The 27,224-nt window shown below is 50.3% G+C and overlaps 2 protein-coding genes across 3 annotated transcripts in view; one reads left to right on the top strand and one right to left on the bottom strand.

Moving 5' to 3' along the window:
* Positions 1–1,953: 1,953 nt before the first annotated feature.
* Positions 1,954–3,740, bottom strand: LOC136610328 (uncharacterized). Its single transcript, XM_066589558.1, has 2 exons — positions 3,620–3,740; positions 1,954–2,618 (listed from the first exon to the last, which is right to left on the bottom strand). Exons 1-2 carry the CDS (start codon positions 3,738–3,740, stop codon positions 1,954–1,956), a joined length of 786 nt encoding a protein of 261 aa, XP_066445655.1.
* Positions 3,741–26,273: 22,533 nt separating this feature from the next.
* Positions 26,274–27,224, top strand: part of PLD2 (phospholipase D2) — a 73,854-nt gene continuing 72,903 nt past the window's right edge. The window contains exon 1 of one of the 2 annotated variants that reach the window (XM_066593844.1): positions 26,274–26,369. The gene's annotated coding sequence lies outside the window, so the exon portion shown is untranslated. The remainder of the gene's footprint in view (positions 26,370–27,224) is intronic. The other variant, XM_066593845.1, reaches the window with a different exon arrangement.

Here is a 27,224-nt window from a genome sequence, read left to right as displayed (position 1 = left end):
TTAGATACACAACCCAGCAGACAGTATCACATACACGGCTCAGCAGACAGTATCACACATGATAGGATTAGATACACGGCTCAGCAGACAGTATCACACAGGATAGTATTAGATACATAGCTCAGCAGACAGTATCACACAAAATAGGATTAGATACACGGCTCAGCAGACAGTATCACACAGGATAGGATTAGATACACAGCTCAGCAGACAGTATCACACAGGATAGGATTAGATACACAGCTCAGCAGACAGTATCACACAGGATAGGATTAGATACACAGCTCAGCAGACAGTATCACACAGGATAGGATTAGATACACAGCTCAGCAGACAGTATCACACAGGATAGGATTAGATACGCGGCTCAGCAGACAGTATCACACATGATAGAATTAGATACACGGCTCAGCAGACAGTATCACACAGGATAGGATTAGATACATAGCTCAGCAGACAGTATCACACATGATAGGATTAGATACACAGCTCAGCAGACAGTATCACACAGGATAGGATTAGATACACAGCTCAGCAGACAGTATCACACGGGATAGGATTAGATACACAGCTCAGCAGACAGTATCACACAGGATAGGATTAGATACGCGGCTCAGCAGACAGTATCACACAGGATAGGATTAGATACACGGCTCAGCAGACAGTATCACACAGGATAGTATTAGATACATAGCTCAGCAGACAGTATCACACAGGATAGGATTAGATACACAGCTCAGCAGACAGTATCACACATGATAGGATTAGATACACGGCTCAGCAGACAGTATCACACAGGATAGTATTAGATACATAGCTCAGCAGACAGTATCACACAAGATAGGATTAGATACACAGCTCAGCAGACAGTATCACACATGATGGGATTAGATACACAGATCAGCAGACAGTATCACACGGGATAGGATTAGATACACAGCTCAGCAGACAGTATCACACAGGATAGAATTAGATACACAGCTCAGCAGACAGTATCACACAGGATAGTATTAGATACATAGCTCAGCAGACAGTATCACACAGGATAGGATTAGATACACAGCTCAGCAGACAGTATCACACAGGATAGGATTAGATACACAGATCAGCAGACAGTATCACACAGGATAGGATTAGATACACGGCTCAGCAGACAGTATCACACAGGATAGGATTACATACACAGCTCAGCAGACAGTATCACACAGGATAGGATTAGATACACAGCTCAGCAGACAGTATCACACAGGATAGGATTAGATACACAGATCAGCAGACAGTATCACACATGATAGAATTAGATACATGGCTCAGCAGACAGTATCACACAGGATAGGATTAGATACACAGCTCAGCAGACAGTATCACACAGGATAGGATTAGATACACGGTTCAGCAGACAGTATGACAGGATGGGATTAGATACATCGCTCAGCAGGCAGTATCACACAGGATAGAATTAGATACACAGCTCAGCAGACAGTATGACAGGATGGGATTAGATACATCGCTCAGCAGGCAGTATCACACAGGATAGAATTAGATACACAGCTCAGCAGGCAGTATGACAGGATGGGATTAGATACATCGCTCAGCAGGCAGTATCACACAGGATAGAATTAGATACACAGCTCAGCAGACAGTATCACACAGGATAGGATTAGATACACAGCTCAGCAGACAGTATCACATGGGATAGGATTAGATACACAGCTCAGCAGACAGTATCACATGGGATAGGATTAGATACACGGCTCAGCAGACAGTATCACACAGGATAGGATTAGATACATGGCTCAGCAGATAGTATCACACATGATAGGATTAGATACACAGCTCAGCAGACAGTATCACACAGGATAGGATTAGATACACAGCTCAGCAGACAGTATCACATGGGATAGGATTAGATACACAGGTCAGAAGACAGTATCATGTGATGATACGTTTAAATTAGACTTTAAAATGAGTGCTGGGTGGAGCTATGACTGTAGAGCGAGTGCTGGGAGGAGGTATGACTGTAGAGTTAGTGCTGGGTGGAGGTATTACTGTAGAGTTAGTGCTGGGTGGAGCTATGACTGTAGAGTGAGTGCTGGGTGGAGCTATGACTGTAGAGCGAGTGCTGGGTGGAGGTATGACTGTAAAGTGAGTGCTGGGTGGAGGTATGACTGTAGAGTTAGTGCTGGGTGGAGGTATAATTGTAGAGTGAGTGCTGGGTGGAGGTATGACTGTAAAGTGAGTGCTGGGTGGAGGTATGACTGTAGAGTTAGTGCTGGGTGGAGCTATGTCTGTAGAGTGAGTGCTGGGTGGAGGTATGACTGTAAAGTGAGTGCTGGGTGGAGGTATGACTGTAGAGTTAGTGCTGGGTGGAGGTATAATTGTAGAGTGAGTGCTGGGTGGAGGTATGACTGTAGTGTGAGTGCTGGGTGGAGGTATGACTGTAAAGTGAGTGCTGGGTGGAGGTATGACTGTAGAGTTAGTGCTGGGTGGAGTTATGTCTGTAGAGTGAGTGCTGGGTGGAGCTATGACTGTAGAGTGAGTGCTGGGTGGAGGTATAATTGTAGAGTGAGTGCTGGGTGGAGGTATGACTGGAGAGTGTGTGCTGCGTGGAGTTGTGTCTGTAGAGCGAGTGCAGGGTGGAGGTATGACTGTAGAGTGAGTGTTGCGTGGAGTTGTGTCTGTAGAGTGAGTACTGGGTGGAGTTATGACTGGAGAGTGAGTGCTGGGTGGAGGTATGACTTAGAGCGAGTGCTGGGTGGAGGTATGACTGTAGAGTGAGTGCTGGTTGGAGCTATGACTGTAGAGTGAGTGTTCGGTGGAGCTATGACTGTAGAGTGTGTGCTGCGTGGAGTTGTGTCTGTAGAGTGAGTGCTGAGTGGAGGTATGACTGGAGAGTGAGTGCTGGGTGGAGTTGTGTCTGTAGAGCGAGTGCAGGTTGGAAGTATGACTGTGGAGCTAGTGCAGGGTGGAGGTATGACTGTAGAGCGAGTGCTGGGTGAAGGTATGACTGTAGAGCAAGTGCTGGGTGGAGCTATGACTGTAGAGTGAGTGCTGGGTGAAGGTATGACTGTAGAGTGAGTGCTGGTTGGAGCTATGACTGTAGAGTGAGTGCTGGTTGGAGGTATGACTGTAGTGTGAGTGCTGGGTGGACTTATGTCTGTAGAGTGAGTGCTGGGTGGAGCTATGACTGTAGAGTGAGTGCTGGGTGGAGGTATAATTGTAGAGTGAGTGCTGGGTGGACTTATGTCTGTAGAGTGAGTGCTGGGTGGAGCTATGACTGTAGAGTGAGTGCTGGGTGGAGGTATACTTGTAGAGTGAGTGCTGGGTGGAGGTATGACTGGAGAGTGAGTGCTGGGTGGAGTTGTGTCTGTAGAGCGAGTGCAGGGTGTAGGTATGATTGTGGAGCGAGTGCAGGGTGGAGGTATGACTGTAGAGTGAGTACTGGGTGGAGGTATTACTGTAGAGTGTGCGCTGCGCGGAGCTATGACAGTAGAGTGAGTGCTGGTTGGAGCTATGACTGTAGAGTGAGTTCTGGGTGGAGGTATGTATTTGAGTAGGAGGAGTTTAGCAGTGGAGACATGTGCAGAAGGCTGGCTGCAGGTTGTTCAAGTGGATCTACTGACTGGAGAGTGAGTGCTGGGTGGAGCTATGACTGTAGTGTGAGTGCTGGGTGGAGCTATGACTGTAGTGTGAGTGCTGGGTGGAGGCATAATTGTAGAGTGAGTGCTGGGTGGAGGCATAATTGTAGAGTGAGTGCTGAGTGGAGGTATGACTGGAGAGTGTGTGCTGGGTGGAGTTGTGTCTGTAGAGCGAGTGCAGGGTGGAGGTATGACTGTTGAGGAAGAGCAGGGTGGAGGTATGACTGTAGAGTGAGTGCCAGCTGGAGCTATGACTGTAGAGTGAGTGCTGGGTGGAGGTATGTATTTGAGTAGGAGGAGTTTAGCAGTGGAGACATGTGCAGAAGGCTGGCTGCAGGTTATTCAAGTGGAGGTATGTCTGTAGAGTGAGTGCTGGGTGGAGGTATGTCTGTAGTGTGAGTGTTCGGTGGAGGTACGTCTGTAGAGTGAGTGCTGGGTGGAGCTATGACTGTAGAGTGAGTGCTGGGTGGAGTTATGTCTGTAGAGTGAGTGCTGGGTGGAGGTATGACTGTAAAGTGAGTGTTCGGTGGAGGTATGACTGTAGAGTGATTGCTGGGTGGATTTATGTCTGTAGAGTGAGTGCTGGGTGGAGTTATGTCTGTAGAGTGAGTGCTGGGTGGAGGTATTACTGTAGAGTGAGTGCTGGGTGGAGGTATTACTGTAGAGCGAGTGCTGGGTGGAGGTATTACTGTAGAGTGAGTGCTGGGTGGAGGTATGACTGTAGAGCGAGGGCTGGGTGGAGCTATGACTGTAGAGTGAGTGCTGGGTGGAGGTATGACTGTAGAGCGAGTGCTGGGTGGAGGTATTACTGTAGAGTGAGTGCTGGGTGGAGCTATGACTGTAGAGCGAGTGCTGGGTGGAGGTATTACTGTAGAGCGAGTGCTGGGTGGAGGTATGACTGTAGAGCGAGTGCTGGGTGGAGGTATGTATTTGAGTTGGAGGAGTTTAGCAGTGGAGACATGTGCAGAAGGCTGGCTGCAGGTTGCTCAGGTGGATCTACTGACTGGGTGGGGTTCTGTGCTGGTATGATTGGGAGCTCTGGGTGAGATGTGTTCCCTGCAGCACATCAGAGAGGTACGGCTGATATGGACCTATAGCATGCTGTATACATGTGGACTCTGCAGGGAATGTAATCTGTTGGGATATAGTCTGGGGCTGTCACATGATCCATAAGTACTTGTGTTATTTATACAGGTGATTTGTATATGCTTGTGTTACATGTACGGCTGGTCTATATATACACACACGTGTTAGAATATATTCGGATGTAACATGTTTTTTTGTATGTTGTGTATGTGGTTTTTTTTGTCTCTTTCTGTAAACGGTACGAACGCAAAACTGGAGTAAAAATTCCCGCAGTAGTCGCTGTGCGTGTTTAGCCCTTCGATGTGACATGAAAGTGTACAGGGGTGCAGCCATAGGGGGCGCAGAGGTCGCAGTCACTACTGGGCCCACAGGCCCTTCTATTGTATACAAAGACCCCGGTATTATATGTAGCAGATGATGCGCAGGGGGCGGGGTCTTCCAGCCCCGCCTCTGGTTGTGTACGTATGACCGTGTTCACATGGTGGAGCTTGGGGCAGAATCTGCCTTCCTGATGCGAAGTAGCCGCACTGAACGAGGCGAATGCCCAGCCGCGTCAGACGGCCACGCTTTACGACGGGTCTCTCATGCAGATCTTCCTGAGGGGGCGCTCATAGGAGCAGTTTGGTTTTTGTTAAACCCACGTTGTAAACAGTGCGTGCTCGTCATACACTTGTGATAAACCGCACTGCGGCGAAACACGCCCGTTCTTTCTTGTATTGTTTTTGTTGCCTCGTGTGAACGCACCCTGAAGATCCAACGCAAATTCAGTTCTGTGCGCTGCGGTCTCGCTCACACGGGCGTATGCACTTTATGTGCGTAAGGTACGCAGCATCTTCACACACTGAAGCCGCGCAGACTTGCTGCGTGTCTGGTTGTTCTTGCGGTTTTTGTGCGTGTTCACTGCGTGTTTCTGCGTACTCACAAAAAATAAATTCTTAGCGCTGAGACTGATCAGGTGATTTGGACGTGGCATCACCTGACCAGCGGCGTGGCGGTCACTAGAGGCTGCTGGGTGATGTCTGACGGGGCACGATGTATTGGGAGGTGGGCGGAGCGCTGTAGCTGCAAAATCGTCCGCGGATCTGCATCCGATTCGTGATTTTGAGGTATTTTATGCCGAAATGCTGCAGAATTTGCCGTGGATTTCTCTGCTGCAGGAGCTCCGCAGTGTTTCCCCTACGTGTGACCGCGCCCTCGGCCAGACGCACATGAGCGATGCTTTTATGCTCGCGCATCGGTGTATTTTACTACACTTCTTGCGCCCGCAGGTCATGGTCATTTGCGTGCAGCAAACACACGCACCGATTATAATGGCTGATTTTGCTCGTTTTTTTTTTTTTTTACGAAATGCTGAAAAATGTTTTCTTTTTCACAACCATAAAAAAAAGTGACGTAATGAAGCAATAAAACAAAAGGGCCGCATGGATGGATCAATGTCTGCTCTTCACAGGCGCAGGACGGACGAGTGCTTAATGTTAGGTGTGAATCTAGACGACTGCAGATGCAGCAAGTCCCTACATGGAGGCGGCAGCCTGCTGGAGGCTGTAAGTCACTTCCTATGTGAGGACCGCAGCTTCCTCGGGGTCCGGTACACAACACACAGTGCCTGGAAAATACCATGGAGCCGCCCGCACCTGGCTCTACAGGAGACAGCCAGCGCCCGTCGTGTAGTGGTATAGAGGGGGCCAGCGCCCGCCGTGTAGTGGTATAGAGAGGCCTTGCCGCATGGGCCAGCGCCCGGCGCGTAGCGGCACAGAGGGGGCCAGCGCCCGGCGCGCAGCGGCACAGAGGGGCCACGCCGCGGGGGCCAGCGCCCGGTGCGTAGTGGTATAGAGGGGGCCAGTGCCCGCCGCGTAGTGGTATAGAAAAGAATTGCTGAGGGGGGTTAGCGCTCGCCGTGTAGTGGTAGAGAGGCCCTGCCGAGGGTGACCAGTGCCCACCATGTAGAGGTGTAAAGAGGCCCTGCTGTGGGGGGCCAGCGCCCACCATGTAGTAGTATAGAGGGGGCCGGCGCCCGCCATGTAGTGGCATAGAGGCCCTGCTGCGGGGGCCGGCGCCCGCCATGTAGCAACATAGAGGGGCACTGCCGCGGGGGCCAGAGCCCACCATGTAGTGGCATAGAGGCCCTGCCGCGGGGACTAGCGCCCGCCGTGTAGTACTGTACTGTAGAGAGGCGCTGCTAGACAGTCAGTCAGTGCAGGCACTGCTGTGTTTTAGAGATTAACCAAAGAAGTGTCCACGCTGATTGGCTGGGTTCTGCATCGAGTGCTGCGAGCTGCAGGTCCGGACTGTCGCTGACCTTGTATGGTTAATGTGGTTTCTAGTTCCAACGGCCGAGGACAGCCCACCATATGCGGAGGATGTTGTATCATGGTGCTGCTGTAACCGGAGGGATCGCCGCTATTGATCCCACTGACACACAATGTCTACCGGCGGTGTGAGGGCGCCGAGATCCTGGCAGACGCAACTTAAGGCCCTTTTACATGGGGCAATTTTTCGCTGCACAAGCGGTTGATGCTCGTCGCTCCGTGACTGGAGGCAGAGTCAGCCAGAGATCGCCCGGCCACCTTCATTCACAGTAGACAGGCCGTCGGTCACAGATGATACCCTGTTTCCCCGAAAATAAGACGCGTCTTATATTAATTTTTGCTCCCAAATGTGCGCTACGTCTTATTTTCAGGGGGTGTCTTATTTCGCTGCGGCAAATCTGTCTGTGGCCGCTAATCCCTCAATTGGCCTGCTTTGTGGACAAAATTTCTCAGAAAGCTCGTCCACATGGGACAACGAATCTGTCACGGCAAAGCTGGGAGAAGCCGGTGTTGTGGTGCGGATTCACCGGCCACAGAAACGGAAAAGCGTGCAGCCAGGTCACTTCAAAACAAGCGGCTGAGTGCCGTGGGTTTTGAAGCAGCGCTTTCCCGGCGGAAATCTCGCTGTTTATCGCTGTGGCCAAATTGCGAGATTTCCGCTGGAAATACGCTCTGTGAGAGCCCAGCCTTAAGAATCACACAGGTTGCCTGACTCACACACAGAGCCATAAAAAAATAAGGGCTGTAAAGTAACGTACCTGTCTGCAGACAGAAGTTCCTGTACCACTTGAAAGCAGGGATGGTATTGCAGCTTCCGGCCACCAGGGGGAGCTCATCACAGCAGACATGTACAGCAGGAACAGAACGTACAGTATGGACTTTTTCAGCCAGCAATGGGAGCTCACAACAGCACACTCGTACAGCACAGCAGGGACAGGATAACAGCAGACTGTCTGCAGATCTACCTATACATCTGGAGGTAGGAGACAACCGGGATGGCAGCAGGGGACAGGCCTCTTGACTTGCCTGTACACTTTACTATGCCTTACTATCGGGGGTGCCTTATATTTGGGACTTCTGCAAATTTCAGGGGGTGTCTTATTTTCGGGGAAACACGGTACCGCCTGCTGACGCGGTCCACCATCAGTCCGTTTTTATGCCTGCAGAAACAGAACAATTATTGTCAGACGTATGAATTATATTTATATCGCTCGCCGTTAGTCTCTGCAGGGGATTACGGAGAACGGTTCTCACTGGATCGCAGGAATCTGGACATTTATTGTCCCGTGTGAAGAGACCGGTGAAGACGTCGCTTTTGCGGAATGAATAATCTTCTCTGCGCGCTCGTTGCTGTGTTTTTATGGTAGTTTTTATGTTCGCAGGAAAAAAACTCGCTGATTTGAAATGTAATTTAGTCGGAGTTCCAGATGTTTTTCCTTCACAATTCCGCAGTGTTTCTCGCATCTCCTGGCGTTCTGCGCACATTTGTGCATCCCCATTGACTTCTATGGGGACTTCCGGTGCGCAAAAGTCTTGGAAAATAAAGCATGCTGTGTTTTTGTTTCTGTTTGTGCAACTGAAATGTGAATGAGCTCCTTGCCATGCGTATGGCCCGTGTGAAGGGGTCTTAGAGTAGATGGGTGAGGGCAGAGGAGGACCGCAGTATAAACACCAGGCAGCCATTATAACCCTACTGACCAATACAATCGACACATGCATGTATTAGTCGTGTGCGCAGACCGCTCTACCCTTAACCTCACATTGTGGCAGGTCCCATCTGTGTTAGTAACTTCTCTTAGCCGGCTGACCGGTAACTGAAGACGCCTGTTGTAGTCAGTGGGGTCCGTTCACCACTGTCCGGTTCGTCATAAGACGGATCCATTCAGCCAGGAGAATAAGCTCTCCGCTTCCATAACGGCTAGAGAACCGAACCCGATGCAGATGACAACATGGACTCCGCTTGGTAACTTCCTCTCACACCTTTGAGAGGACCGGGCCTCCTTGCATCACAACTCCTCACATTTTACTTCAGAATTTGGTGGTTTCCCATCAAAATTGTAAGAGGGACGGGGCCTCGTTACCTGAGGATATTGTGTGACAGAACAGCTCTCCTCGTCACCTCGTCTGGCCTCCAGACCTCTCCCGGCGGGACGGCTCTCCTCATCACCTCGTCTGGCCTCTAGTCCTCTCCCGGCGGGACGACTCTCCTCATCACCTCGTCTGGCCTCTAGTCCTCTCCCGGCTGGACGGCTCTCCTCATCGTCTGGCCTCTAGTCCTCTCCCAGCTGGACGGCTCTCCTCATCGTCTGGCCTCTAGTCCTCTCCCGGCTGGACGGCTCTCCTCATCGTCTGGCCTCTAGTCCTCTCCCGGCTGGACGGCTCTCCTCATCGTCTGGCCTCTAGTCCTCTCCCGGCTGGACGGCTCTCCTCATCGTCTGGCCTCTAGTCCTCTCCCGGCTGGACGGCTCTCCTCATCGTCTGGCCTCTAGTCCTCTCCCGGCTGGACGGCTCTCCTCATCGTCTGGCCTCTAGTCCTCTCCCGGCTGGACGGCTCTCCTCTCCCGGCTGGACGGCTCTCCTCTCCCGGCTGGACGGCTCTCCTCATCGTCTGGCCTCTAGTCCTCTCCCGGCTGGACGGCTCTCCTCATCGTCTGGCCTCTAGTCCTCTCCCGGCGGGACGGCTCTCCTCATCACCTCGTCTGGCCTCTAGTCCTCTCCCGGCTGGACGGCTCTCCTCATCGTCTGGCCTCTAGTCCTCTCCCGGCTGGACGGCTCTCCTCATTGTCTGGCCTCTAGTCCTCTCCCGGCGGGACGGCTCTCCTCATCGTCTGGCCTCTAGTCCTCTCCCGGCTGGACGGCTCTCCTCATCGTCTGGCCTCTAGTCCTCTCCCGGCTGGACGGCTCTCCTCATCGTCTGGCCTCTAGTCCTCTCCCGGCTGGACGGCTCTCCTCATCGTCTGGCCTCTAGTCCTCTCCCGGCTGGACGGCTCTCCTCATCGTCTGGCCTCTAGTCCTCTCCCGGCTGGACGGCTCTCCTCATCGTCTGGCCTCTAGTCCTCTCCCGGCTGGACGGCTCTCCTCATCGTCTGGCCTCTAGTCCTCTCCCGGCTGGACGGCTCTCCTCATCGTCTGGCCTCTAGTCCTCTCCCGGCTGGACGGCTCTCCTCATCGTCTGGCCTCTAGTCCTCTCCCGGCTGGACGGCTCTCCTCATCGTCTGGCCTCTAGTCCTCTCCCGGCTGGACGGCTCTCCTCATCGTCTGGCCTCTAGTCCTCTCCCGGCGGGACGACTCTCCTCATCACCTCGTCTGGCCTCTAGTCCTCTCCCAGCTGGACGGCTCTCCTCATCGTCTGGCCTCTAGTCCTCTCCCGGCTGGACGGCTCTCCTCATCGTCTGGCCTCTAGTCCTCTCCCGGCTGGACGGCTCTCCTCATCGTCTGGCCTCTAGTCCTCTCCCGGCGGGACGGCTCTCCTCATCGTCTGGCCTCTAGTCCTCTCCCGGCGGGACGGCTCTCCTCATCGTCTGGCCTCTAGTCCTCTCCCGGCGGGACGGCTCTCCTCATCGTCTGGCCTCTAGTCCTCTCCCGGCGGGACGGCTCTCCTCATCGTCTGGCCTCTAGTCCTCTCCCGGCGGGACGGCTCTCCTCATCGCCTCGTCTGGCCTCTAGTCCTCTCCCGGCGGGACGGCTCTCCTCATCGCCTCGTCTGGCCTCTAGTCCTCTCCCGGCGGGACGGCTCTCCTCATCGCCTCGTCTGGCCTCTAGTCCTCTCCCGGCGGGACGGCTCTCCTCATCGCCTCGTCTGGCCTCTAGTCCTCTCCCGGCGGGACGGCTCTCCTCATCGCCTCGTCTGGCCTCTAGTCCTCTCCCGGCGGGACGGCTCTCCTCATCGCCTCGTCTGGCCTCTAGTCCTCTCCCGCGGGACGGCTCTCCTCATCGCCTCGTCTGGCCTCTAGTCCTCTCTCGGCGGGACGGCTCTTCTCATCGTCTGGCCTCTAGTCCTCTCCCGGCGGGACGGCTCTCCTCATCGTCTGGCCTCTAGTCCTCTCCCGGCGGGACGGCTCTCCTCATCGTCTGGCCTCTAGTCCTCTCCCGGCGGGACGGCTCTCCTCATCGTCTGGCCTCTAGTCCTCTCCCGGCGGGACGGCTCTCCTCATCGTCTGGCCTCTAGTCCTCTCCCGGCGGGATGGCTCTAGTCCTCTCCCGTTGGGACGGCTCTCCTCATCGCCTCTAGTCCTCTTCTGGCGAGACGGCTCTCCTCCTCGCTTCGTCTCTCCTCACAAATTGCTCTCCTACACCTTTCATATACTCATGGCTCCCTTGGCCTGGGCTTCCCTTGTGTCGGAGCTCCGTGTACTCAGGTGTGACATTATTATATGGGGTCCTTGTGCACCTGTCGGAGCTCTGTGTACTGAGGTGTGTATTTGTTCTATAATTCAGTCAGAGCGGCTAATCTGTTAATACGATGGCGTCCTTCTGTCCTCCGGGCGCCGAACGCGTGGCTGTTATCGGCCTATAATAGTTTATCTTCAGTCCTCATGAGACTTATCATCTGTTATCTTTGTGGCTTCTCATTCCTCGCTATCTGTGTATACGTTCGGCTGCAGATGTTCTCGCATGCCTTCTCAAAATGCTGTTGGAAATTGTGGCGTTTTTCTGTGATTTCAGCGTTTTTTAACGCACCCCAATATTGTGATGGGGATGAGGTGCATTATAAGGCGCTGACCGCATGAAAATAGAGCAAACAGCGCTCCAAACTGCGGCGTTAGAAAGCGAGCCGTGCGATGGCGGCCTAATGGTTCTTTTACAACATTCGGCCACTTCAGAGCCCCAGTCGTCCCAGCGACTATCGCTCCCAGGCTTTACCACAGGAGCCATTGTTATACGGCTTGTAGAAAGAGTCTAACATTGACTGTCTTCCAGTAGGTGGCGCTGCAGCGGTGTTCTTCCATCTACCTGATTAATACAGGAGCGATAGTCCTTCAGTGAATGGAGAGAGAAGTTGCTGACTGGTCCCTTCACTCCACTGAGCTGAAACCAAGCGACTAATGATGGATCTCTCAGCGCCTGACGACTCCTGCGTTCACACGGGACAAGGATCACGTAAAGTCGCCATGTGAAAGTACTCACTCTTAATATTACTTAACAGGGTGCAGTCAACCCCCCCCCCACCCCCCCCCCACCCACCCAGCGCTATATCTCAGTCCTGATGTGCCATAGTGATATAACAAGAGCATATTGTATAGGAAGGTATGGATGTGCTACAAGATGGTATCGTCCACAGGGCCCCAGAACATGGATTCCAGTTGTGTGTTGTGGCCCCCTGTAAGAGAGAGGGGGTAAAACCCAATTGCAGAGTTGAAGAGCAGCATGTAAGAAGCAAAAAAAAATAGGTTCCTCTGTCTCTCTACGGCCCCTGTCCACGGCCGAGGCGGAATATCGCTAGCAATATTCCGCTATGGGGAAGGAGGGAGAGCGCTGACAATCCCGAGAGCTGTGCATTGCTAGGATTCTGCGCTCGTGGATGCCGGTGCTGCGCTTTATATAGTAATCCTATGGGAAGCTTTACAGAGCGTGATCCGCGGGCGATTTATCACGAGCGGATCATCACCCGTGGGCAGGCAGCCTAAGTCCGGGGGCACGGCTGCTATGACTAAAGTACGGAGACGTAGTACGCCCCATGCGAAAGCATCCCGAAGAAGGCCCAACGCGGATCATAGCTGAATCTCCTGCAGATGTCGGCAGATGACTCTGCCAAGAAAATGTCACAGTGTGACGTCACCGTAGGAGTCAGTCACGACTCAGTGCTCACACCGAGGGACTTTACCTTTTACCTACAAATATCTGAAGGGCTGTCACCGTGCAGAGGGATCAGCCCTATTCTCATCTGCCCAGGGAAAGACTAGAAGCAATGGGATGAAACTGAAAGAGAGGAGACACAAATTAGATATTAGACAGTGAGGGTGATCAATCAGTGGAACAGGTTACCATGGGAGGTGGGGAGGTCTCCTTCAATGGAAGTGTTCAAACAAAGGCTGGACAAATATCTGTCTGGGATAATTTAGTGATCCTGCATTGAGCAGGGGGTTGGACCCGATGACCCTGGAGAAAGGACTCCAGGAGTCACAATAACCATTGAAACAATAAACACTTGATTCACGGGGGCGAGTCTTCAGTAGCATGCCCTTCACATTATGGGCCTTGAACTATTTCCTGAGATGGAGGGTCCATTCATACACAGTATGTACATCTGTCCAGAAAGCACATTTGGCACATTTCCACTATTTCCGAGTGCAGCCAACTCTTCTCTACCCCAGGCTATTACCGCTGTTTCAATTTTCCTTTACTCTGTATTTCTTTAAACTATTACTTCCTTTCTTCACTTTATTACTTAAGCACAGACATTCCCTTGTCTTTCTCCTGCTACTGGTAGACAAGCCATTTCTTTCCTTCCATGATTAGTACATACACTGGGTTGCTTTCTTACCCCTCTGCTCTGTATAAACTCTCATGCTTTCTCTGTCTTTTCAGTGCAAAACTTTTTGGTGCTCGCACTTCCATTTTCTCACTGCACTGTCACTGGGTTAGCTCTGGTCTCTGCTTCTGCTCTGTTCACTGGCTTGTTCCTAACTCGCTCACTCTACATCTAAAAACTCTACCCCGACTGTCGGGCTGCTCCTTGGCTCCTCCCACATTACCGCGGATTGTGCAGCAACTGACACAATTTGGTTTAGTAAAAGCTGATGCACTCTGCGAACTTTGCTGAGGTTCTGCTGTTTCTATTCTTTGTAAATTCTCCCAACTAATCTGTGAGGATGGGTTATACTCCAAGCTCAGATCAGCTTTCCAGTAATTATCTAAAGGTGAAAGCCCTCACTGACTGACTCGCCACTAATTCTCTAACTTTCCGATGTCATACAAACATAATATTTGGCACGGCCATTCTTAAGTAGGAAGAGTAAAGGGGTCACAACTTGATTATTCAATGCCTAATGCAAAAGTAAGTGCACCCCTATGTAATGTAACTTCCTGGTGTTGTAGAAGCGTGAAATTTGGCACAACAATCTAACTGACCTCTATGTGCATATCCAGAGAACAATCTGACCTCGGTGTGCATATACTGCGGAGAATCTAACTGACCTGTATATGAATATACTGAACGGCTGTAAAATACATAAGGAAGCGGCCATGGACTGCAAGGATGGAGCATGCCTTTAATGCTAATAAGAGGCTGCAACCTTCAGTATAGGGGTAGAATTGCTAAAAAGGGGCGTTACCTATAAGGGTAAAAAGTGAGGAGAGTGGGCGGGGTGGTCTATTCTGCAGTGGGACATCCGTACATGCAGTCTGAGGAGAATCTATCGCTCCTCTATGTGTATAAATATTTGATTCCTCGTTTCTGAAGTAACAACCACTTCATAAACATTTCTGTGCGAACAACACATAAACACCTGTACCAAATTAATTTGGGCGAAGCCGGGGATATCAGCGAGTACAAAATGTGCATAAAAAATGACACATAACAATACTAAAGTAAAACGCACATATTTCAACTGAAGAAAAAAACTGTCCTCTACACATTACTACACCGTGTCCTCTATATACACACAGCCCAGCTCCAGTCTATACACTACTACACCGTGTCCTCTACATACACACAGCCCAGCTCCAGTCTATACACTACTACACCGTGTCCTGTATATACACACACAGCCCAGCTCCAGTCTACACACTACTACACCGTGTCCTGTATATACACACACAGCCCAGCTCCAGTCTATACACTACTACACCGTGTCCTGTATATACACACACAGCCCAGCTCCAGTCTATACACTACTACACCGTGTCCTCTATATATACACACACAGCCCGGCTCCAGTCTATACACTACTACACCGTGTCCTCTATATACACACACAGCCCAGCTCCAGTCTATACACTACTACACCGTGTCCTGTATGTACACACACAGCCCAGCTCCAGTCTATACACTACTACACCGTGTCCTGTATATATACACACACAGCCCAGCTCCAGTCTGTACACTACTACACCGTGTCCTGTATATACACACACAGCCCAGCTCCAGTCTGTACACTACTACACCGTGTCCTGTATATATACACACAGCCCAGCTCCAGTCTATACACTACTACACCGTGTCCTGTATATACACACACAGCCCAGCTCCAGTCTATACACTACTACACCGTGTCCTGTATATACACACAGCCCAGCTCCAGTCTATACACTACTACACCGTGTCCTGTATATACACACACAGCCAAGCTCCAGTCTATACACTACTACACCGTGTCCTGTATATACACAGCCCAGCTCCAGTCTATACACTACTACACCGTGTCCTGTATATATACACACAGCCCAGCTCCAGTCTATACACTACTACACCGTGTCCTGTATATACACACACAGCCCAGCTCCAGTCTATACACTACTACACCGTGTCCTGTATATATACACACACAGCCCAGCTCCAGTCTATACACTACTACACCGTGTCCTGTATATATACACACACAGCCCAGCTCCAGTCTATACACTACTACACCGTGTCCTGTGTATATATACACACAGCCCAGCTCCAGTCTATACACTACTACATCGTGTCCTGTATATACACACACAGCCCAGCTCCAGTCTATACACTACTACACCGTGTCCTGTATATATACACAGCCCAGCTCCAGTCTATACACTACTACACCGTGTCCTGTATATATACACAGCCCAGCTCCAGTCTATACACTACTACACCGTGTCCTGTATACACACAGCCCAGCTCCAGTCTATACACTACTCCACCGTGTCCTGTATATACACACAGCCCAGCTCCAGTCTATACACTACTACACCGTGTCCTGTATATACACACACAGCCCGGCTCCAGTCTATACACTACTACACCGTGTCCTGTATATACACACAGCCCAGCTCCAGTCTATACACTACTACACCGTGTCCTGTATACACACAGCCCAGCTCCAGTCTATACACTACTACACCGTGTCCTGTATATACACACAGCCCAGCTCCAGTCTATACACTACACCGTATCCTGTATATACACACACAGCCCAGCTCCAGTCTATACACTACTACACCGTGTCCTGTATACACACACAGTCCAGCTCCAGTCTATACACTACTACACCGTGTCCTGTGTATATACACACAGCCCAGCTCCAGTCTATACACTACTACACCGTGTCCTGTATATATACACACACAGCCCAGCTCCAGTCTATACACTACTACACCGTGTCCTGTATATACACACACAGCCCAGCTCCAGTCTATACACTACTACACCGTGTCCCGTAGATATACACACAGCCCAGCTCTAGTCTATACACTACTACACCGTGTCCTGTATACACACACAGCCCAGCTCCAGTCTATACACTACTACACCGTGTCCTGTATACACACAGCCCAGCTCCAGTTTATACACTACTACACTGTGTCCTGTATATATACACAGCCCAGCTCCAGTCTATACACTACTACACCGTGTCCTGTATATACACACACAGCCCAGTCTATACACTACTACACCGTGTCCTGTGTATATACACACACACAGCCCAGCCCCAGTCTATACACTACTACACCGTGTCCTCTATATACACACACAGCCCAGCTCCAGTCTATACACTACTACACCGTGTCCAGTATATATACACACACAGCCCAGCTCCAGTCTATACACTACTACACCGTGTCCTGTATATACACACACAGCCCAGCTCCAGTCTATACACTACTACACCGTGTCCTCTATATACACACACAGCCCAGCTCCAGTCTATACACTACTACACCGTGTCCAGTATATATACACACACAGCCCAGCTCCAGTCTATACACTACTACACCGTGTCCTGTATATACACACACAGCCCAGCTCCAGTCTATACACTACTACACCGTGTCCTGTATATACACACAGCCCAGCTCCAGTCTATACACTACTACACCGTGTCCTCTATATACACACACAGCCCAGCTCCAGTCTATACACTACTACACCGTGTCCTCTATATACACACACAGCCCAGCTCCAGTCTATACACTACTACACCGTGTCCTGTATATACACACAGCCCAGCTCCAGTCTACACACTACTACACCGTGTCCTGTATATACACACACAGCCCAGCTCCAGTCTATACACTACTACACCGTATCCTCTATATACACACACAGCCCAGCTCCAGTCTATACACTACTACACCGTGTCCTGTATATACACACACAGCCCAGCTCCAGTCTATACACTACTACACCGTGTCCAATATATATACACACACAGCCCAGCTCCAGTCTATACACTACTACACCGTGTCCTGTATATACACACAGCCCAGCTCCAGTCTATACACTACTACACCGTGTCCTGTATATATACACACACAGCCCAGCTCCAGTCTATACACTACTACACCGTGTCCTGTATATACACACACAGCCCAGCTCCAGTCTATACACTACTACACCGTGTCCTGTATATACACACAGCCCAGCTCCAGTCTATACACTACTACACCGTGTCCTGTATATACACACACAGCCCAGCTCCAGTCTATACACTACTACACCGTGTCCTCTATATACACACACAGCCCAGCTCCAGTCTATACACTATTACACCGTGTCCTGTATATATACACACAGCCCAGCTCCAGTCTATACACTACTACACCGTGTCCTGTATATACACACACAGCCCAGCTCCAGTCTATACACTACTACACCGTGTCCTCTATATACACACACAGCCCAGCTCCAGTCTATACACTACTACACCGTGTCCTCTATATACACACACACACAGCCCGGCTCCAGTCTATACACTACTACACCGTGTCCTGTATATACACACAGCCCAGCTCCAGTCTATACACTACTACACCGTGTCCTGTATATACACACACAGCCCAGCTCCAGTCTATACACTACTTCACCGTGTCCAGTATATACACACAGCGCCCAGCTCCAGTCTATACACTACTACACCGTGTCCTGTATATATACACACACAGCCCAGCTCCAGTCTATACACTACTACACCGTGTCCTGTATATATACACACACAGCCCAGCTCCAGTCTATACACTACTACACCGTGTCCTGTATATATACACACACAGCCCAGCTCCAGTCTATACACTACTACACCGTGTCCTGTATATACACACACAGCCCAGCTCCAGTCTATACACTACTACACCGTGTCCTGTATATATACACACACAGCCCAGCTCCAGTCTATACACTACTACACCGTGTCCTGTATATACACACACAGCCCAGCTCCAGTCTATACACTACTACACACAGCCCGACTCCAGTCTATACACTACTACACCGTGTCCTGTATATACACACAGCCCACCTCCAGTCTATACACTACTACACCGTGTCCTGTATATACACACACAGCCCAGCTCCAGTCTATACACTACTACACCGTGTCCAGTATATATACACACACAGCCCAGCTCCAGTCTATACACTACTACGCCGTCTCCTGTATATACACACAGCCCAGCTCCAGTCTATACACTACTACACCGTGTCCTGTATATACACACAGCCCAGCTCCAGTCTATGCACTACTACACCGTGTCCTCTATATACACACAGCCCAGCTCCAGTCTATACACTACTACACCGTGTCCTGTATATATACACACAGCCCAGCTCCAGTCTATACACTACTACACCGTGTTCTCTATATACACACACAGCCCAGCTACAGTCTATACACTACTTCACCGTGTCCTGTATATATACACACACAGCCCAGCTCCAGTCTATACACTACTACACCGTGTCCTCTATATACACAGCCCAGCTTCAGTCTATACACTACTACACCGTGTCCTGTATATACACACACAGCCCAGCTCCAGTCTATACACTACTACACCGTGTCCTGTATATACACACAGCCCAGCTCCAGTCTATACACTACTACACCGTGTCCAGTATATATACACACACAGCCCAGCTCCAGTCTATGCACTACTACACCGTGTCCTGTATATATACACACAGCCCAGCTCCAGTCTATACACTACTACACCGTGTCCTGTATATATACACACAGCCAAGCTCCAGTCTATACACTACTACACCGTGTCATCTATATACACACACAGCCCAGCTCCAGTCTATACACTACTACACCGTGTCCTGTATATATACACACACAGCCCAGCTCCAGTCTATACACTACTACACCGTGTCCTGTATATATACACACACAGCCCAGCTCCAGTCTATACACTACTACACCGTGTCCTGTATATATACACACACAGCCCAGCTCCAGTCTATACACTACTACACCGTGTCCTGTATATACACACACAGCCCAGCTCCAGTCTATACACTACTACACCGTGTCCTGTGTATATATACACACAGCCCAGCTCCAGTCTATACACTACTACACCGTGTCATCTATATACACACACAGCCCAGCTACAGTCTATACACTACTAGTACACAGGACACGGTGTAGTAGTGTATAGACTGGAGCTGGGCTGTGTGTATATATACCGGACACGGTGTAGTAGTGTATAGACTGGAGCTGGGCTGTGTGTATATATACCGGACACGGTGTAGTAGTCTATAGACTGGAGCTGGGCTGTGTGTATATATGCACAGGACACGGTGTAGTAGTGTATAGACAGGAGCTGGGCTGTGTGTATATATACAGGACACGGTGTAGTAGTGTATAGACTGGAGCTGGGCTGTGTGTGTATATACAGGACACGGTGTAGTAGTGTATAGACTGGAGCCGGGCTGTGTGTGTATATACAGGACACGGTGTAGTAGTGTATAGACTGGAGCTGGGCTGTGTGTATATATACAGGACACGGTGTAGTAGTGTATGGACTGGAGCTGGGCTGTGTGTGTATATACAGGACACGGTGTAGTAGTGTATAGACTGGAGCTGGGCTGTGTGTGTATATACAGGACACGGTGTAGTAGTGTATAGACTGGGCTGTTTGTATATAGAGGACACGGTGTAGTAGTGTATAGACTGGAGCTGGGCTGTGTGTGTATATACAGGACACGGTGTAGTAGTGTATAGACTGGAGCTGGGCTGTGTGTGTATATACAGGACACGGTGTAGTAGTGTATAGACTGGCGCTGGGCTGTGTGTATATACAGGACACGGTGTAGTAGTGTATAGACTGGAGCTGGGCTGTGTGTATATACAGGACACAGTGTAGTAGTGTATAGACTGGAGCTGGGCTGTGTGTGTATATACTGGACACGGTGTAGTAGTGTATAGACTGGAGCTGGGCTGTGTGTGTATATACTGGACACGGTGTAGTAGTGTATAGACTGGAGCTGGGCTGTGTGTGTATATACAGGACACGGTGTAGTAGTGTATAGACTGGGGCTGGGCTGTGTGTGTATATACAGGACACGGTGTAGTAGTGTATAGACTGGAGCTGGGCTGTGTGTGTATATACAGGACACGGTGTAGTAGTGTACAGACTGGAGCTGGGCTGTGTGTGTATATATACAGGACACGGTGTAGTAGTGTATAGACTGGGGCTGGGCTGTGTGTATATGTACAGGACACGGTGTAGTATTGTATAGACTGGTGCTGGGCTGTGTGTGTATATACACAGGACACGGTGTAGTAGTGTATAGACTGGAGCTGGGCTGTGTGTGTATATACAGGACACGGTGTAGTAGTGTATACACTGGCGCTGGGCTGTGTGTATATACAGGACACGGTGTAGTAGTGTATAGACTGGAGCTGGGCTGTGTGTGTATATATACAGGACACGGTGTAGTAGTGTATAGACTGGAGCTGGGCTGTGTGTATAAACAGGACACGGTGTAGTAGTGTATAGACTGGAGCTGGGCTGTGTGTGTATATATACAGGACACGGTGTAGTAGTGTATAGACTGGAGCTGGGCTGTGTGTATATATACTGGACACGGTGTAGTAGTGTATGGACTGGAGCTGGGCTGTGTGTGTATATACAGGACACGGTGTAGTAGTGTATAGACTGGAGCTGGGCTGTGTGTGTATATACAGGACACGGTGTAGTAGTGTATAGACTGGAGCTGGGCTGTGTGTATATATACTGGACACGGTGTAGTAGTGTATGGACTGGAGCTGGGCTGTGTGTGTATATACAGGACACGGTGTAGTAGTGTATAGACTGGAGCTGGGCTGTGTGTGTATATACAGGACACGGTGTAGCAGTGTATAGACTGGAGCTGGGCTGTGTGTGTATATAGAGGTCATGGTGTAGTAGTGTATAGACTGGAGCCGGGCTGTGTGTGTGTGTATATACAGGACACGGTGTAGTAGTGTATAGACTGGAGCTGGGCTGTGTGTGTATATACAGGACACGGTGTAGTAGTGTACAGACTGGAGCTGGGCTGTGTGTGTATATACAGGACATGGTGTAGTAGTGTATAGACTGGAGCTGGGCTGTGTGTGTATATACAGGACACGGTGTAGTAGTGTGTAGACTGGAGCTGGGCTGTGTGTGTATATACAGGACACGGTGTAGTAGTGTATAGACTGGAGCCGGGCTGTGTGTGTATATACAGGACACGGTGTAGTAGTGTATAGACTGGAGCTGGGCTGTGTGTATATATACAGGACACGGTGTAGTAGTGTATGGACTGGAGCTGGGCTGTGTGTGTATATACAGGACACGGTGTAGTAGTGTATAGACTGGAGCTGGGCTGTGTGTGTATATACAGGACACGGTGTAGTAGTGTATAGACTGGGCTGTTTGTATATAGAGGACACGGTGTAGTAGTGTATAGACTGGAGCTGGGCTGTGTGTGTATATACAGGACACGGTGTAGTAGTGTATAGACTGGCGCTGGGCTGTGTGTGTATATACAGGACACGGTGTAGTAGTGTATAGACTGGAGCTGGGCTGTGTGTGTATATACTGGACACGGTGTAGTAGTGTATAGACTGGAGCTGGGCTGTGTGTGTATATACTGGACACGGTGTAGTAGTGTATAGACTGGAGCTGGGCTGTGTGTGTATATACAGGACACGGTGTAGTAGTGTATAGACTGGGGCTGGGCTGTGTGTGTATATACAGGACACGGTGTAGTAGTGTATAGACTGGAGCTGGGCTGTGTGTGTATATACAGGACACGGTGTAGTAGTGTATAGACTGGAGCTGGGCTGTGTGTGTATATAGAGGACACGGTGTAGTAGTGTATAGACTGGCGCTGGGCTGTGTGTGTATATACAGGACACGGTGTAGTATTGTATAGACTGGTGCTGGGCTGTGTGTGTATATACACAGGACACGGTGTAGTAGTGTATAGACTGGGGCTGGGCTGTGTGTATATATACAGGACACGGTGTAGTAGTGTATACACTGGCGCTGGGCTGTGTGTATATACAGGACACGGTGTAGTAGTGTATAGACTGGAGCTGGGCTGTGTGTGTATATATACAGGACACGGTGTAGTAGTGTATAGACTGGAGCTGGGCTGTGTGTATAAACAGGACACGGTGTAGTAGTGTATAGACTGGAGCTGGGCTGTGTGTGTATATATACAGGACACGGTGTAGTAGTGTATAGACTGGAGCTGGGCTGTGTGTATATATACTGGACACGGTGTAGTAGTGTATGGACTGGAGCTGGGCTGTGTGTGTATATGCAGGACATGGTATAGTAGTGTATAGACTGGAGCTGGGCTGTGTGTGTATATACAGGACACGGTGTAGTAGTGTATAGACTGGAGCTGGGCTGTGTGTATATATACTGGACACGGTGTAGTAGTGTATGGACTGGAGCTGGGCTGTGTGTGTATATACAGGACACGGTGTAGTAGTGTATAGACTGGAGCTGGGCTGTGTGTGTATATACAGGACACGGTGTAGCAGTGTATAGACTGGAGCTGGGCTGTGTGTGTATATAGAGGTCATGGTGTAGTAGTGTATAGACTGGAGCCGGGCTGTGTGTGTGTGTATATACAGGACACGGTGTAGTAGTGTATAGACTGGAGCTGGGCTGTGTGTGTATATACAGGACACGGTGTAGTAGTGTACAGACTGGAGCTGGGCTGTGTGTGTATATACAGGACATGGTGTAGTAGTGTATAGACTGGAGCTGGGCTGTGTGTGTATATACAGGACACGGTGTAGTAGTGTGTAGACTGGAGCTGGGCTGTGTGTATATACAGGACACGGTGTAGTAGTGTATAGACTGGAGCTGGGCTGTGTGTATATACAGGACACGGTGTAGTAGTGTATAGACTGGAGCTGGGCTGTGTGTGTATATACTGGACACGGTGTAGTAGTGTATAGACTGGAGCCGGGCTGTGTGTGTATATACAGGACACGGTGTAGTAGTGTATAGACTGGAGCCGGGCTGTGTGTGTATATACAGGACACGGTGTAGTAGTGTATAGACTGGAGCCGGGCTGTGTGTATATACAGGACACGGTGTAGTAGTGTATAGACTGGAGCTGGGCTCTGTGTGTATATACAGGACACGGTGTAGTAGTGTATAGACTGGAGCCGGGCTGTGTGTATATACAGGACACGGTGTAGTAGTGTATAGACTGGAGCTGGGCTGTGTGTGTATATATACAGGACACGGTGTAGTAGTGTATAGACTGGAGCTGGGCTCTGTGTGTATATAGAGGACACGGTGTAGTAGTGTATAGACTGGAGCTGGGCTGTGTGTGTATATACAGGACACGGTGTAGTAGTGTATAGACTGGAGTCGGGCTGTGTGTATATACAGGACACGGTGTAGTAGTGTATAGACTGGAGCTGGGCTGTGTGTGTATATACTGGACACGGTGTAGTCGTGTATAGACTGGAGCCGGGCTGTGTGTGTATATACAGGACACGGTGTAGTAGTGTATAGACTGGAGCTGGGCTGTGTGTATATACAGGACACGGTGTAGTAGTGTATAGACTGGAGCCGGGCTGTGTGTGTATATACAGGACACGGTGTAGTAGTGTATAGACTGGAGCTGGGCTGTGTGTATATACAGGACACGGTGTAGTAGTGTATAGACTGGAGCTGGGCTGTGTGTGTATATACAGGACACTGTGTAGTAGTGTATAGACTGGAGCTGGGATGTGTGTGTATATATATATATACAGGACACGGTGTAGTAGTGTATAGACTGGAGCTGGGCTGTGTGTATATATACAGGACACGGTGTAGTAGTGTATAGACTGGAGCTGGGCTGTGTGTATATACAGGACACGGTGTAGTAGTGTATAGACTGGAGCTGGGCTGTGTGTATATATACAGGACACAGTGTAGTAGTGTATAGACTGGAGCTGGGCTGTGTGTATATACAGGACACGGTGTAGTAGTGTATAGACTGGAGGTGGGCTGTGTGTGTATATACAGGACACGGTGTAGTAGTGTATAGACTGGAGCTGGGCTGTGTGTGTATATACAGGACACGGTGTAGTAGTGTATAGACTGGAGCTGGGCTGTGTGTGTATATACAGGACACGGTGTAGTAGTGTATAGACTGGAGCTGGGCTGTGTGTATATATACTGGACACGGTGTAGTAGTGTATAGACTGGAGCTGGGCTGTGTGTGTATATACAGGACATGGTGTAATAGTGTATAGACTGGAGCCGGGCTGTGTGTATATATACAGGACACGGTGTAGTAGTGTATAGACTGGAGCTGGGCTGTGTGTGTATATAGAGGACACGGTGTAGTAGTGTATAGACTGGAGCCGGGCTGTGTGTGTATATACAGGACACGGTGTAGTAGTGTATAGACTGGAGCCGGGCTGTGTGTGTATATACAGGACACGGTGTAGTAGTGTATAGACTGGAGCTGGGCTGTGTGTGTATATACAGGACACGGTGTAGTAGTGTATAGACTGGAGCTGGGCTGTGTGTATATACAGGACACGGGGTAGTAGTGTATAGACTGGAGCTGGGCGCTGTGTGTGTATATACAGGACACGGTGTAGTAGCGTACGGACTGGGGCCGGGCTGTGTATATACATCGTAGTAGTGTATATACTGGAGGCTGGGCTGTATATGACTTGTTGTCTGTAACTACTCCTCTAAGTTTTGTATGGGGTAGCGGTGTATATACTGGAGGCTGGGCTGTATATATACGGGGTAGTAGTGTATGGACTGGAGGCGGGCTGTATGTGTGTATATGTGTGTGTATGTGTATGTGTATATGTATATGTATATGTGTATATATATATATATATATATATATATATATGGTGTAGTATCGTATAGACTGAGCTGTATACGACTTGTCTGTAACTACCCCTATAAGTTTTGTAGCAGTGACTTTCTCTTGCAGTGCACAGTCTGGGCTCTGCTGCATCTCTCTGCCCGGCTCTAGTGCTGGTTGTCAGGATCCTGTCCTCCAGGCTCGCCCTGTCTGGGCTGTATATATATATATATATGGTGTAGTAGTGTATAGACTGGGCTGTATATGACTTGTCCTCTGGCACTACCCCTATAAGTTTTGTATGGGGTAGCGGTGACTTTCTCTTGCAGTGCGCTGTCTGGGCTCTGCTGCATCGCTCTGCCTGGCTCTAGTGCTGGTTGTCAGGATCCTGTCCTCCAGGTTCGCCCTGTCTGGGCTGTATATATATACGGTGTAGTAGCGTATAGACTGGGCTGTATATGACTTGTCTGTAACTACCCCTATAAGTTTTGTATGGGGTAGCGGTGACTTTCTCTTGCAGTGCACAGTCTGGGCTCTGCTGCATCGCTCTGCCCGGCTCTAGTGCTGGTTGTCAGGATCCTGTCCTCCAGGCTCGCCCTGTCTGGGCTGTATATATATACGGTGTAGTAGCGTATAGCCTGAGCTGTATATGACTTGTCTGTAACTACTCCTATAAGTTTTGTATGGGGTAGCGGTGACTTTCTCTTGCAGTGCACAGTCTGGGCTCTGCTGCATCGCTCTGCCCGGCTCTAGTGCTGGTTGTCAGGATCCTGTCCTCCAGGCTCGCCCTGTCTGGGCTGTATATATATACGGTGTAGTAGCGTATAGCCTGAGCTGTATATGACTTGTCTGTAACTACCCCTATAAGTTTTGTATGGGGTAGCGGTGACTTTCTCTTGCAGTGCGCTGTCTGGGCTCTGCTGCATCGCTCTGCCCGGCTCTAGTGCTGGTTGTCAGGATCCTGTCCTCCAGGCTCGCCCTGTCTGGGCGTTGCTGTCTTCCTGGGCTGGATGTCACAGGGAGGGGCGGCTGCAGTGGCAGGCCGGGCTGCTGGAGGCTTCAGGATGGAGGTGCAGTGAGATGCAGTGCTGGAGGTGAAGAGCAGCAGCAGAGGTGACAGCTGGTGGGCTGGTGGCGGTGTGTGACCTGGGGGAGGCTGCAGCCACAGATGGGGGTAGTGTCAGCTCTGCTGCACTGCAGCACTCTACAGGCTGCGCAGGAACAGCAGAGCTGGCTGCAGTGCTGAGACTGCAGGCGCAGCAGAGTCCTCATCCCTGGGAGGGGAGCCAAGTTACTTGTTCTGCACTGTGGTTGTTGCTGGAGTAGCAGAGCCGGCTGTGTTCTTGAGGACATGACGTTGCAGCGATGGATGGGGGTGTAGTGTTGGTTGTATGGACAATGCAGAGGTAGCAGAGTTGACTAATAGTTTTTGGTGTAGTATTGGGGATTTCTGCTATTCCTGCACGGAAGTGTCAGTGATGTCATGCGTGCCGGAGTAGCAGAGCTGTGTGCGGTGGAGGTTGTGTATGACTAATGGAGGACTCTCGGATGGCTTTGTGGTGTTGGCCGGTGCCGGAGTAGCAGAGCTGTGTGCGGTGGAGGTTGTGTATGACTAATGGAGGACTCTCGGATGGCTTTGTGGTGTTGGCCGGTGTAGGAGTAGCAGAGCTGTGTGCGGTGGAGGTTGTATGTGACTAATGGAGGACTCTCGGATGGCTTTGTGGTGTTGGCCGGTGCAGGAGTAGCAGAGCTGTGTGCGGTGGAGGTTGTATATGACTAATGGAGGACTCTCGGATGGCTTTGCGGTGTTGGCCCGTGCCGGAGTAGCAGAGCTGTGTGCGGTGGAGGTTATATATGACTAATGGAGGACTCTCGGATGGCTTTGCGGTGTTGGCCCGTGCCGGAGTAGCAGAGCTGTGTGCGGTGGAGGTTGTATATGACTAATGGAGGACTCTCGGATGGCTTTGT

Source organism: Eleutherodactylus coqui, chromosome 2, assembly GCF_035609145.1.
Source record: "Eleutherodactylus coqui strain aEleCoq1 chromosome 2, aEleCoq1.hap1, whole genome shotgun sequence".
NCBI lineage: Eukaryota > Metazoa > Chordata > Amphibia > Anura > Eleutherodactylidae > Eleutherodactylus > Eleutherodactylus coqui.
Note: the sequence above shows the minus strand (reverse complement) of the source record. Positions and strands in the feature narration are given on the sequence as shown.

Bases quoted from the DNA above. Each gene is read 5' to 3' on its own strand.
- LOC136610328 (XM_066589558.1), bottom strand. From the start codon at position 3,740: ATGCCTCCACCCAGCACTCACTCTACAATTATGCCTCCACCCAGCACT. The intron at 2,619-3,619 runs GTAGATCCACTT...CTCGCTCTACAG, and splicing joins CAGCACTCACTCTCCAGTCA to ACACAACTCCACGCAGCACA.